This window comes from Aquarana catesbeiana, linkage group LG05 (genome assembly GCF_042186555.1).
Source record: "Aquarana catesbeiana isolate 2022-GZ linkage group LG05, ASM4218655v1, whole genome shotgun sequence".
In the NCBI taxonomy this organism is placed as follows: domain Eukaryota; kingdom Metazoa; phylum Chordata; class Amphibia; order Anura; family Ranidae; genus Aquarana; species Aquarana catesbeiana.
In genome coordinates, this window is record NC_133328.1 from 458,081,828 (window position 1) to 458,094,041 (window position 12,214).

At 41.8% G+C, this 12,214-nt stretch overlaps 1 protein-coding gene across 4 annotated transcripts in view; it reads right to left on the minus strand.

Annotated features, from left to right (window-relative positions):
- The window catches only part of ANKRD12 (ankyrin repeat domain 12), a 222,323-nt gene that overhangs the window by 32,586 nt on the left and 177,523 nt on the right, over positions 1-12,214 (minus strand). For all 4 annotated transcript variants that reach the window (XM_073631354.1, XM_073631356.1, XM_073631353.1 and 1 more), the window contains one exon: positions 4,248-8,734. In XM_073631354.1, the coding sequence (XP_073487455.1) occupies positions 4,248-8,734 (4,487 nt within the window). The remainder of the gene's footprint in view (positions 1-4,247; positions 8,735-12,214) is intronic.

Below are 12,214 nucleotides of genomic sequence, written 5' to 3' on the forward strand. Positions count from 1 at the left end.
ACGGGATCTCCCCGTATGTATACAGTGGAGAGGGGAGGGGCCTCTGTCCCAGGCATGTATCGGCTTCACTCTTCAGAGTGAATCGCTCTGCTTGTACACTCTTGCCGATACATGCCCGGGTCAGAGGCCCCTCCCCCTCTCCAGTGGATACAGTCGGAGAAGAGAACTACAAGCCCCAGGGAGAGCTCGCCGCCCGTGGACACCATAGAGCTGCTGATCGCTGCCTCCCACATCCCCCCAGGTGTGTGTGTGTGTGTGTGTGTGTGTATAAGAGGGGGGGGGGCTCTCTGAGAATCCTGATGTTAGGGGAGGCTCTCTGGGGACCCTGATGTAAGGGGGGGGGGGATCCGTACTATGTAACAATATTAATTATAATATATATGTATGTATATATACATACACACACACACATAAAAATGAGTACACCCCTCACATTTTTGTAAATATTTTATTCTATCTTTTCATGTGACAACACTGAAGAAATGAAATGACACTTTGCCACAATGTAAAGTAGTGAGTGTACAGCTTGTATAACAGTGTAAAATTGCTGTCCCCTCAAAATAACTCAACACACAGCCATTAATGTCTAAACCACTGGCAACAAAAGTGAGTACACCCCTGAGTGAAAATGTCCAAATTTGGCCCAAAGTGTCAATATTTTGTGTGGCCACCATTATTTTTCAGCACTGCCTTAACCCTCTTGGGCATGAAGTTCACTAGAGCTTCACAGGTTGCCACTTGAGTCATCTTCCACTTCTCAATGATGACATCATTGAGCTGGTGGATGTTAGAGACCTTGCGCTCCTCCACCTTCCATTTGAGGATGTCCCACAGATGCTCAATAGAGTTTAGGTCTCGAGACATGCTTGGCCAGTCTATCACCTTTACCCTCAGCTTCTTTAGCAAGGCAGTGGTCATCTTGGAGGTGTGTTTGGGGTCGTTATCATTTGGAATACTGCCCTGCGGCCCAGTCTCTGAGGGGAGGGGATCATGCTCTGCTTCAGTAGGTCACAGTACATGTTGGCATTCATGGTTCCCTCAATGAACTCTAGCTCCCCAGGGCCGGCAGCACTCATGCAGCCCCAGACAATGACACTCCCACCACCATGCTTGAATGTAGGAAAGACACATTTGTCTTTGTACTCCTCGCCTGGTTGCCACCACACACGCTTGACACCATCTGAACCAAACAAGTTTATCTTGGTCTCATCAGACCACAGAACATGGTTCCAATAATTCATGTCCTTAGTCTGCTTGTCTTCCACAAACTGCGGGCTTTCTTGTGCATCATCTTTAGAAGAGGCTTCCTTCTGGGACAAGAGCCATGCAGACCAATTTGATGCAGTGTGTTACATATGGTCTGAGCACCGAAAGGCTGAACCCCCACCCCTTCAACTTCTGAAGCAATGCCGGCAGCACTCATACGTCTATTTAACAAAGACAACCTCTGGATATGACGCTGAGCATGTGCACTCAACTTCTTTGATCAACCATGGCGAGGCCTGTTCTGAGTGGAACCCATCCTGTTAAACTGCTGTATGGTCTTGGCCACCGTGCTGCAGCTCAGTTTCAAGGTCTTGGCAATCTCCTTACAGCCTTGGCCATCTTTATGCAGAGCAACAATTTTTTTCTTTTCAGAGTTCTTTGCCATGAGGTGCCATGTTGAACTTCCAGTAAACAGTAAGAGAATGAGAGCGATAAGACCAAATTTAACACACCTCTCCCCATTCACACATGAGTCCTTGTAACACTAACGAGTCACATGACACCGGGGAGGGAAAATGGCTAATTGGGCCCAATTTGGACATTTTCACTTAGGGGTGTACTCACTTTTGTTGCCAGCGGTTTAGACATTAATGGCTGTGTGTTGAGTTATTTTGAGGGGACAGCAAATTTACACTGTTATACAAGCTGTACACTCACTACTTTACATTGTAGCAAAGTGTAATTTATTCAGTGTTGTCACATGAAGAGATATAGTAAAATATTTACAAAAATGTGAGATGCTGTGTGTGTGTGTGTGTGTGTATATATATATATATATATATATACATACACACACATATACATACACACACACATACATACACACACGTATATTATATACATGTGTATGCCCGCCCAAGCGTATGACTTTCTTTACTTCGCTGCTATGGGCTCTAGCCCGAGATCTTTTGTAGAGCCAGCAACGTCCCTAGTGGGGGCCCTTCATGGTTTCTTGCACCGGCCCTGAAGATTCTAGTTACGCCTCTGAATGATGGTGCCTTTCCAGATGTGCAAGCTGCCCATCCCATATGCACTAAAGCACCCCCATACCATCAGAGATGCCGGCTTTTCGAGTGCTGATAACAAGCCGGATGGTCAATCTCCCTTTCAGTCTGGAGGACACGGTGCTCATGGCTTTGATTTGTCTGACCACAGACCAGTTCTCCACTTTACATCAGACCATTTTTAACACGCTTTGGCCCAGAGAAGGCGGCAACGTTTCTGGATCATGTTCAGATATGGCTTCTTCTTTGCATTATAGAGCTTCATCTTGCATTTTCGGATGGCATGGCGAACTGTGTTCACAGCCCACGCGGTGATGTCCTTCACAGAATCGAGCAGTTTTTAATGCAGTGCAGTCTGAGGTCCCGAAGATCGTGGGCATCCAGGCCTTTTCCCTTGAGCACGAAGATTTCTCTAGATTCCAAGAATCTTTTGACATTATGTACTGTAGATGATGATATATTTAAAGACTTTTCAATTTTATATTGAGGAACATTATTCTGAAATTGTTTGACAATTTTTAGAAGCAGCTTTTTGCGGATTGGTGAATCTCTGTCCATCTTTACATCTGAGATACTCAGACTCTCTAAGATGCTCCTTTTACACCAATCATGTTACTGACCTGTTGCCAATTAACCTTATTAGCTGCAAAATGTTCTTCCAGCTCTTCCTTGTTAGTACCACTTACTTTGTCAGCCTTTTGTTGCCCTGTCCAACCTTTGAGACGTGTTGCTGCAATCAATTTCAAAATGACATTTTTTTTTTTTGAGATTTGAAATTCTTTTCATTCTGTTTTCATGTAGATTTTACACAGCGTCCAAACTTTTTTGGAATTGGTGTTTATTAAGTACACTAAAATAAGCAATAGTGCATAAACGTGTGCACTAAAATCATATGTCATAAAAGACTGCAACTACCTATTTTCTGCTTTCAAAAAAATATGTTAGGAGGTTTTAACCAATTTAAAAATTCACTAATGTGAAATTTTAACATGTGCAAAACCTAAAAAAAAAAAAAAAAAAAAAAAAAAAAAAAAAAGGTCTTGTACAAAAGTGGTTAAATTGATAATTATTCAGTTCAGTTAGCTATGATAGATGGCTAACATACTAAAAAAGCTGACCTCTCCTTATATCTCCAATTTGCTTCTGCTACCGTTTCTTGGTAGAAAATTAACCTGCTTTTTAATTTAATTGCCCTCATGCTTCTAATTATCCATTCAAGGGCATTGCAGTAGGCACACTTCCTGTCTGAGAATGCCCAGCCTCCCACAAGTCACAAATACAGTCTTAGACATGTATCTACAGGCTGTCAATCACAGTTGTTACCCATGCGTTGAGCACAACATTCACAGAGCCAGATTAATGTGATTACAGTTAGCTGCAAAGCCTGACACTTCCCTGTGCACGCTGAACCATGGGACTCAGGAAATCCTCTGCAGCAGTTGTAATGTTGGTCAAACAAGTGTCTGTGCAGTGTGATCCAGACTTGTACAGACTCTGGATTAGAAAAGGTTATCTGAAAAGACGTATTCAGTGAATTGTGGTACTTAAGAGCTCTTTTGAAACAAGCCGTGTATTTTAAGTAGCTGTGTTACTCTCAATGTGAATGCAGTGTTATTTCTCAGTGAGCACAAACAATATTCTGTGTTCTTTATTGTATTAGGTGATAATCTGTGCTATATTATCCACTTATACAGGAGCAGTAAGGAGTACAGAAGGGTAACATAGGTTAATGTCTTATGCTGTCCAGCATAATCTGGACTGCAAATAGATGCAACACATAGCACCTGGTTTATGGTCTTTGTATTGTTCATATTTAGATAAAATAAAGGGAAAAATAAGCAGGGCAGCAAGCTTAGGGGAAAATATAAAAATAGAGTACTGCAGACTGGAGTTCTGCTTAAACTTTTTTTTTTTTTTTTTTAACCAAACTCAAATTAACATTTAAAAGGATTGCTGCTGATTTAGTAGCTGACTTACTGTGGGGATGCAAAGCTTGCTGAATGGATTCCCATCTAGAAGATATGAGCCATTGAAGGTCACATACTCATCATAGTACTGTGGTGCTTGAGGGATAACACTACACAGCATCTTTCGCCTCTCTTCTACTTTTCGTCTAATGTGAAGATATTCAAAATAAGGATTTGCCCTCTCAGACTGATATGGTTGGATATCCTCCAGTTTCAAAGAATCCACAACTGCAGCCAAGGACTGTTGTGTTTTTTCTTTTGCTTGCTGTATTGAAGAAGGATTAGCTAAACCAGGTTGAGGCACACGAGGCAGCTTTCTTTTACGTGGATGATGAACTTGTACATCATCCTCTTCAGTTAGTCGTATCCTCCCTCTCAGGGATATAGTGTTTTCAACAGCTTCCTTTTCTGAAGTGTGGGAGAAGCTTGCTTGCGCCTGCTTATTTTGATTGGCCAACATGTTAGCACGATTTCTTGTAATTCTTTGAGGAATTTCTTGCGGCTCGGTTTTTACTTCAGTATTTTCCTCTACTTCCATCTTAATGGTCTGGCTACATTTCTGCATCTCTTCCTGTACTGAAGGAGTTTGATTCTCAGATGAACAGAAGTCGTATTTTTGCAAAGAAGTGTCCTTTATGTTACCAGAATGGTTGACTTGATGATGTGTATTTTCTTTAAGTGTTTCTGCTGTTCCACTCGTCTTTTCCAAGTCACCATCATCTTTTCTATCACTCTGTGATGCAGTAAGATTTTCTACACCAGATTTGCAGTCTTTAGATGTAGACTGTTCCTCCTCTTGTTTGTCTATGAGAATATTCTCCTTTGTTGGACTTGAGCTTGGTGTGATTTTCTTGGAAAGATTAGGAGCCTGTATATCTGCTGTGTTTTCCATTCTTTCCACAACACAGTCTGAAAGGACAATTTTTATCCTGTCAACAGGGTGAACATTTTCTTGAGATGTTGCAGTGGATACCTCAGTTTTCTCGGTTTCAGGAAGCTTGGGTTCATCTTCTTTTACCTCATTTCCTTTGACGTTACTAGAGTTGGCACTTGCACAAGTTTGCTCTTCTATTCCAGTGCTAGGTGTCAAACTGCAAAGCACAGACGTTTTTGGTGAACTATGTGGATCTGAAGGTGGTGGTGCTGTAACAGTAGGACATGATATAGGAGAGGAAAGTACACACGGTTCATGTGGGCTTGTTTTGGTGTTTTCCTGTCTACATGAAAGCAAATCCTGAGATGTGTTGCCGTCAGCCTCCGCAAAGGCGGCAGACTCTTGTTCTGAACAAACTGATTTTGCAAGTTCAGAATCCAAAGGTGAAGATATTCCTACATGACAACTGGCTCGGTCAGAGCTATTTATAACAGGTGACCCCTCTGGAATGGTTTGAGTTTCTTGGACTAACATATTTGAATCTCCAGTATGCTTACTAAAAGGTAAGGATTTTTTACTACTTGGATGTAGACTAGAAAAGCTACCTTGGAAATCTTTTTCTTCTATTTTTGGAGACATACAGCTGCTAGGCACTGATGGAGCAGCTGATGTAGTTTCTTGTAAAGTGCTTTCTAAAATTGAAGGGGAGGGCCTAATTTGATCAACAAAAGCAGCTGGCATGCTGCATCTTCTAACTTCTACAACCGGCCTGCATTCACTGGTTGCCAATTTAGTATCCTCTACAGACACTGACCTGAGATAACCTGGGAGAAGTCTGTTTGACAGAGGTTGCTTAACACGATCAGGTAGCTCAGAAAGGCTGTCCAACTCTCTGTCATGAACAGCTGGTGATTTAGCACTTGATAGAAAAGGGGACTGAGAGAAAGACATCTGAGAATCTGAACCTTCAAGTGCAAAGTCTGAATCATATTCAATTGTAGGCCTTGGTGTGGTCACAGTAGCATGACAAGAGTCTTCAGAACTGGCAACTGATATCATTGATATAGATCGAGAACTTAGACCAGTTTTTTCACTCTCTGACCGAGGAGACCTAGCTAGGCTATTGTTTTCCAATATTAAAAGTGTTTTTCCGGGATGTGCCACATTTTTTCCATCGACTGACTGTGATCTGCAGCTTGTGGCATCCTTTAGCATTTTATCTTTGGGGCCAGAATCTGACAACTCTGAACTTTTCGATCTCATTAACTCTTTGTTTTTAGATGGTGTGAGCGAATGTCTCTGCTTTTCTTTTTCCTTTAGTTTACTCAATTCAGTACTGTTTCGATGTCTCAGCCTTTCTTTTTCTTTTTGTTTGATCTTCTCTTTATGCTTTTTATGCCACTGTTCAATTTCAAGGTCTTTCAAACTAAGCATTCTCTCAAAACTAGTTTGCATTAGATCATCATTCACTAATCTTTTCTCTTTTGGTCGGGTATCTTTGAGTAGTTGTAATTTAGGTTTATTTTTTTCTGGTTCAGTCTCTTTAGGTTTTACTTTCAATATATTTGTTTGCGTTTTGTCTTTATGCTTGTCCCGTTCTTTATATCTATCTATATCCTTTTCCTTGTCTTTGCGGTCTTTTTCTTTATATTCAGCCATTTTTTGTTGCTCCTCTTTTGACTTTTCCCTTACTAACGATAGTCGTTCATGCAATACCTTGTTTTCTGTGCTACTTGGTTTCCGTTCCTCCTGGCTGTGCTTTACACTTGTTCCCGACAAACAATCTCCATCTTTAGATTTCTCCTTCTTTCGATAATCCCGCTCTTTGCGTTTTCCTTTGTCAGATTTGCTTGATTCCAGATCTTTTTCCATTTGTTTAGTTTTCTTATCAGAAGAAACTTTCTGCTCACCAAGATGCTTATCCTTTTCAATCCTTTCAAGTTTCTTTTCAGATTTGTCTTTGGACTTTTCTTTGCTGGTTGAAACGGTTCTTATTTTATCGTTTTCTTTCTGTACAGACTGTAAATGTGTTTTGCATTTTTCTATGTGGTCATGTATGTCAATCTTCTCTTTTTCGGTTTTGTGATCTTTTGATTTCTTCTCTTTGTCTGTGCATTTTTTATCCAACTTATCAATGTCCTTTTCTTTAAGTGCTAATCTCTTCTCAGACTTCTCCCTGCTTTCCTTAGCAAGTATTTCAGTATCGGTTTCCCTGGCAAGGTTTGTTGACTCGTCCTTAGTAAGTACATTCCCTAAAAAAATATCACCTTTTTCTGGAAAAATATTAGTATCCCTTTCTTTTTTCATGGTCTCCTCAAGATCTTTAGTGTTTTCTTTGTGGTCATAGTTCTCTTTTGTTTTATCTTCTTTTGCTTGCGGTTTTTCCAGCTTGCCTTTTTTATCTGGAGATGGGTTTTTGGATTCCATGGTCAAAAATTCATCATCGTTTTCATCACTTTTAAAAAAGTTCTCCTTCCAGAATTCCCTGTCAAACTCTATATTTCTTGGTGTGTTTTTATTATCTCTGTGTTTGCTTTTATCCTTTTCCACATCTAGCTCTTTTTTATTTTTGTCTTTTTCCCTATCCTTATGCTTTACTTTGTGCTTTTTTAGTACTTTGCCTTCCTTGTCTTTCTTTACAACAAACTCCGCTGTTTCAAAGGAAGGGCTTTTGTCATCTTCTTTGCTTTTAGCTGCAGCCCTGTCACCATATTCATTAAAAAAGTCTTTTGCGTGTTTACTTTTTTCCTTGTTTTTGGAAATAGCGGTGCTTGAACTTTCCAGTGCATATTCTGAGTCCGGGCTCTGTTCGAAGTGGAAGAGCTCTGCTTGTAATGAGGATTCAGATCCACCAGGTGGTGAAACGCACATTTTAGTGTTGTCTTGTTTTAGTGGTGTCGATTGCTTATCAACAAAAGTGAACGTGTGCTTGGGAGATTTGCCAGGGGTAATCTGAAACAATTGTAAAGACCCCTCATCTTTTGTACACAGAGACTTCCTAAACACCTCTTCGCCTCTAGATTTTTCTATAGAATCCAAAGCAGAGTTCATCACTATGTTCACTACTTTAACATTTTCTTTCTGATCTTTTTCTTGTTTTAATTCTTTGTTCTCTTTGTTTTTACTTTGATTCTTCACTTTTTTCTTGACTTTGCCCTTCTCCTTTTGCTCGTGTAGAACACTATACTCTTTTCTGTGTCGGATGTCAGAATTTAGGCTTTCAGAAGCAAGGCTCACTTTTTCAGGAAGCAAATCATCATCTGAGCTGTCGGAGCTTGTGAATAATAAGCGAGATGGTTTCGGTTTTCTGTTTTTGTACAGTTTTGGAAAATCTATTTTGTCTTTCTTTACAAAAAAGTTTTCACTCTCTTCAGAGCACTCTTTGTTAATCTCATTCCTGATCACACGTTTGTCCTCCATCATTTTGCCCATCTCTCCATCATCATCATCCTCCTCCTCATCCTCTTCATCATCTTTAAATTCATACTCATCAAGTCCTGAAGTGCAAGGTGTCCCCTTGGCAGTGGCATGCTTGGTTTCATCGATCATGGGCTCCTTTTCGCCCTCTGAATCTAAGTTTTCATCTACACTGGAGAGATTGGTAAACTGGGGCTCCTCAGAGTCTGTAAAATAAAATACAATGAAATTAAAACTGACTGAATCGCATGAATGATTAGGAGCATATATCAACAATTGCTAAATGTCTTTGCATGGAAAAACAAAATAAAAAAAAATCCCAACTTTTTGGCAATGAACAAAAACTGAGGCTCAGAGGTTCATTCGTGTCATTTACAGGCTGCACAAAGATGACATGGAGGTAGAAAACCAGGTGCATTGTAGGCATTTCATCCCAATAGACACTGCAGTGTGTTTATTGTTTTTAGACAAATCTTACTAGTGAAATAAGTAGGACAAGGGATTTTAAGCAACCAGCAAATATGGATGTCCGACGAACATTTAAAATGATAAACCATCCATAAAACTAGGTTATTGAACAAGAACATGCTTAATTTAAAGTGTTACTAAACCCACAACAGTAAAATCAGTCTGTATATGAAATAAAGCATGCTGGTTATACTCACTGTGGAACCTAAGGGTTTAATCCTCGGCATTGTGTAAAAAGGCTGTCTGATCCCGTCTTCTCTGATCCCCACCTTCTTCCACAGTCCCCAATCCATCTGCTGATCGTACAGAGCCTTGGAGGCCCTCTGAACATGCTCAGTTTTGTGTGTATTGCTAGAGAGGTTTTTTTTTTTTTTTTTTTTGGGGAGGGTGCAAGTGATCAGCACAGGGCCAATCGGCACTGTCCAGACAGAGTGTCAGTCATGCAGCCTCATAGGACAGCCAGAAGATAATGAAAACTCCTCCTACAAGCTTTAACCAGTGCTAAGCCAGACACTGATAGAAGTCACAAGACTGCTATATACTGCTGATGAGAAAAGGTATTTAGCAGTTTATATTTACTAAAATAATAGCATTTCCATGTTCTGTGTACAGTGGGATACCAGATATAGTGAATGTGGGGTCCAGGGTTTAGTAACACTTTAAGATAATTTATCTTTTGCCAAGCTTTATTTTATATACAGTGGCAAGACAAATTATGTAAAAATATATCAACATAAGGAACGTTCCAGTAGAATAATGAAAAATTAGTTTAAAATGAGTTAAAAGTAACAAACTAGAATTGTAGATGAAGGAATCATGTACCAGGAAACAATGTATCAAAAATCCAAATGATAAAAACAAGGGAAAGGAATGTGCCCTGTGAGCACTGACTCACGGGCTTATGTGGTTTCTCTGTTAAGCCAGAAGAGATGGATGGCTGTGGAGAGGGACGATAAGCTCAGTGAATGCTCAGCCCCCAACTCCACTGGCAGAGCCAGTTGGAAATTGGCTGTGTCGAATTCTGAAGTTCCTGGAAGGAGACATGGGGCTCAGGGAGAGCACGCTCCAATCCCGAATCTCAGTGAGGCAATGTAGAGCTTAACGGTCCGGTTGGTAGAAAATGGCAGGAGCAGGCAAAGGAGCTGGGCTGCCAAATCTGTGCACGAACCAGCAGCTGCAACCACCGACCAGTCTCTAGCCGGTCACTGTTCAACGAGGCAATGGAGGGGAAGTGGAGGAGGGAAGAGGTGCCGGAGCTCAATCACAGACAGACTACATGTTTCAGGGATTAACCTCTTCATCAGGTCATGTCATGTAGTCCATTTGTGATTGAGCTCCGGCACCTCACTTACCCTCCATAGCCATAGAATGCGGCTCTCCGTGGGGGCACTCACCAAAGAGAAGGGGCCAGGAGTGCCACCAGGGGACCCCAGAAAAGGAGGATCGGGGGCCGCTTTGTGCAAAACCCTAGCACAGAGCAGGCAAGTATAACATGTTTGTTATTTAAAAAAAATAAAAAAACCTTTGCAATCACTTTAATGGATAAGTTCATCTTTTGCGGGTAAAAAAAAAAAAAAGTGCATTTGTTATTTTTTTTGTTTTGGGAGCCTATAAAGCATTGCACCAGCGATTGGCAGATTGCTGATGCAAATCTGTCCGGGTTTTCGACCTGTTCGTACCTCACACGAGAAAGCTGATACATTCTGACAGGAAGACTCAATGAACTATCACAGAGCTCACAGCGTTGTGGTGGTTCATTGAAAACTACAAATCAACATAATGGCTGCCAGATCTTGTAGTTTTCAATTCACAGAGGACTGTGAATGAGCGACGTGGCCGGGTCTTTAATTGTGGCAGCAGACACCGGGAGAAGATCCACGGTGGCCGGTGCATTCATATCATGTTACACCCTGAATATGAACAAAACATATCCCTCTAGAGTGTGTACTTGTCTCTATCACAGAGCACTGACTGTCACTTGTCTGCTGCTTCCTTCTTCTGCTATCTGCATGAATCACTTCTGACAAGTTTTCCTGACACCATGAGAAAAATGGTGATGGGGAGGGACCTCCAGCTGAATGACAACGTCTGTTCCTGTGTGTTATGTAAAGGGGGGGTCTCTTCCCTCCAATCAGCTGTCAGAGCATTTCTCACTGCGCTCTGCAGAGTGCATCTTCAGCTCTCTGCCCCCTATTTCGTGAAAGCTCAGACAAGCTTTATAGTTCAGCACTTTGAACGGATGTAGAGAAGACTGTATGGGCATTATGTGTCAGCAAAAATCCCTCACCCCCAAACAATCGAGCATTAATCTGCATGCTTACCCCCTAAGCAAATATTCCCCTCCTCCAAGTACAAATCCACCCCCTACTGAATTTCCCTCCTTCCCAGCACAAAATCTTACCTCCCCATGCCCCCCAGCTAAAATCGTCTCTCCCCATATGCCTCCAGTACAAATCCCCTCTCACAAAAAAAGTTTTCCCTCCTAGCACAAATCCCCTAACCCTCAAATATCCTCTGCAACACAAATCCTCTGCCCCCCCCCCCCCCCCAACAGAAATTCCCTTTCCCCAATTCCACATCCTAACACAAATAACACAAATCTCTTTCCCAAAGTTTCCCTTTTACCACAAATACCCCCAAATCATCCCTAATAGCACAACCCCCCCCCCAAAAAAATTTACCCTCCTAGTACAAAACCCTTACCCTTTTACCATATCACCTTTTCTAACACAAACCTCCCAAATCCCCCCTCCTAGCACAAATCTCTCTCCAAATCCCCACTCCTAGCACACCTCTTAAAATTTCCCCTCCTACAACTATTCTTACCCCCTGCTGCCCCCAAATTCCTCCTCCTAACACAAATCGCCCCCCCCCCAAACTCTTTGTGGTGCCCCCCTACCTCACATGATACCACAGTGCCCAGGGCAGCTCCTGCCCACCCCTTGTCCCAGCCCTGCTGTAGATAGACAGGTAAAACCGATGTAGGAGGATTGGTTTCCTCTCTGGGTATCACCTGAGGCCAGTCACTTCACTGCGTACATGTAGGAGTTTACAACCACTTAAAGCTGGGTACACACGGGCTGAAAGCAGTTAGTTCAGCAGGAACCAGCTGACTTTTGGCTTGCGAGTACAGCTTCCTGTCTGACAGAAGCCAGTATCATGACCGTGGGGGGAGGGGGCGTGAGTAAGTCCCCCTGTCAGAACACAATAGCTCAGCG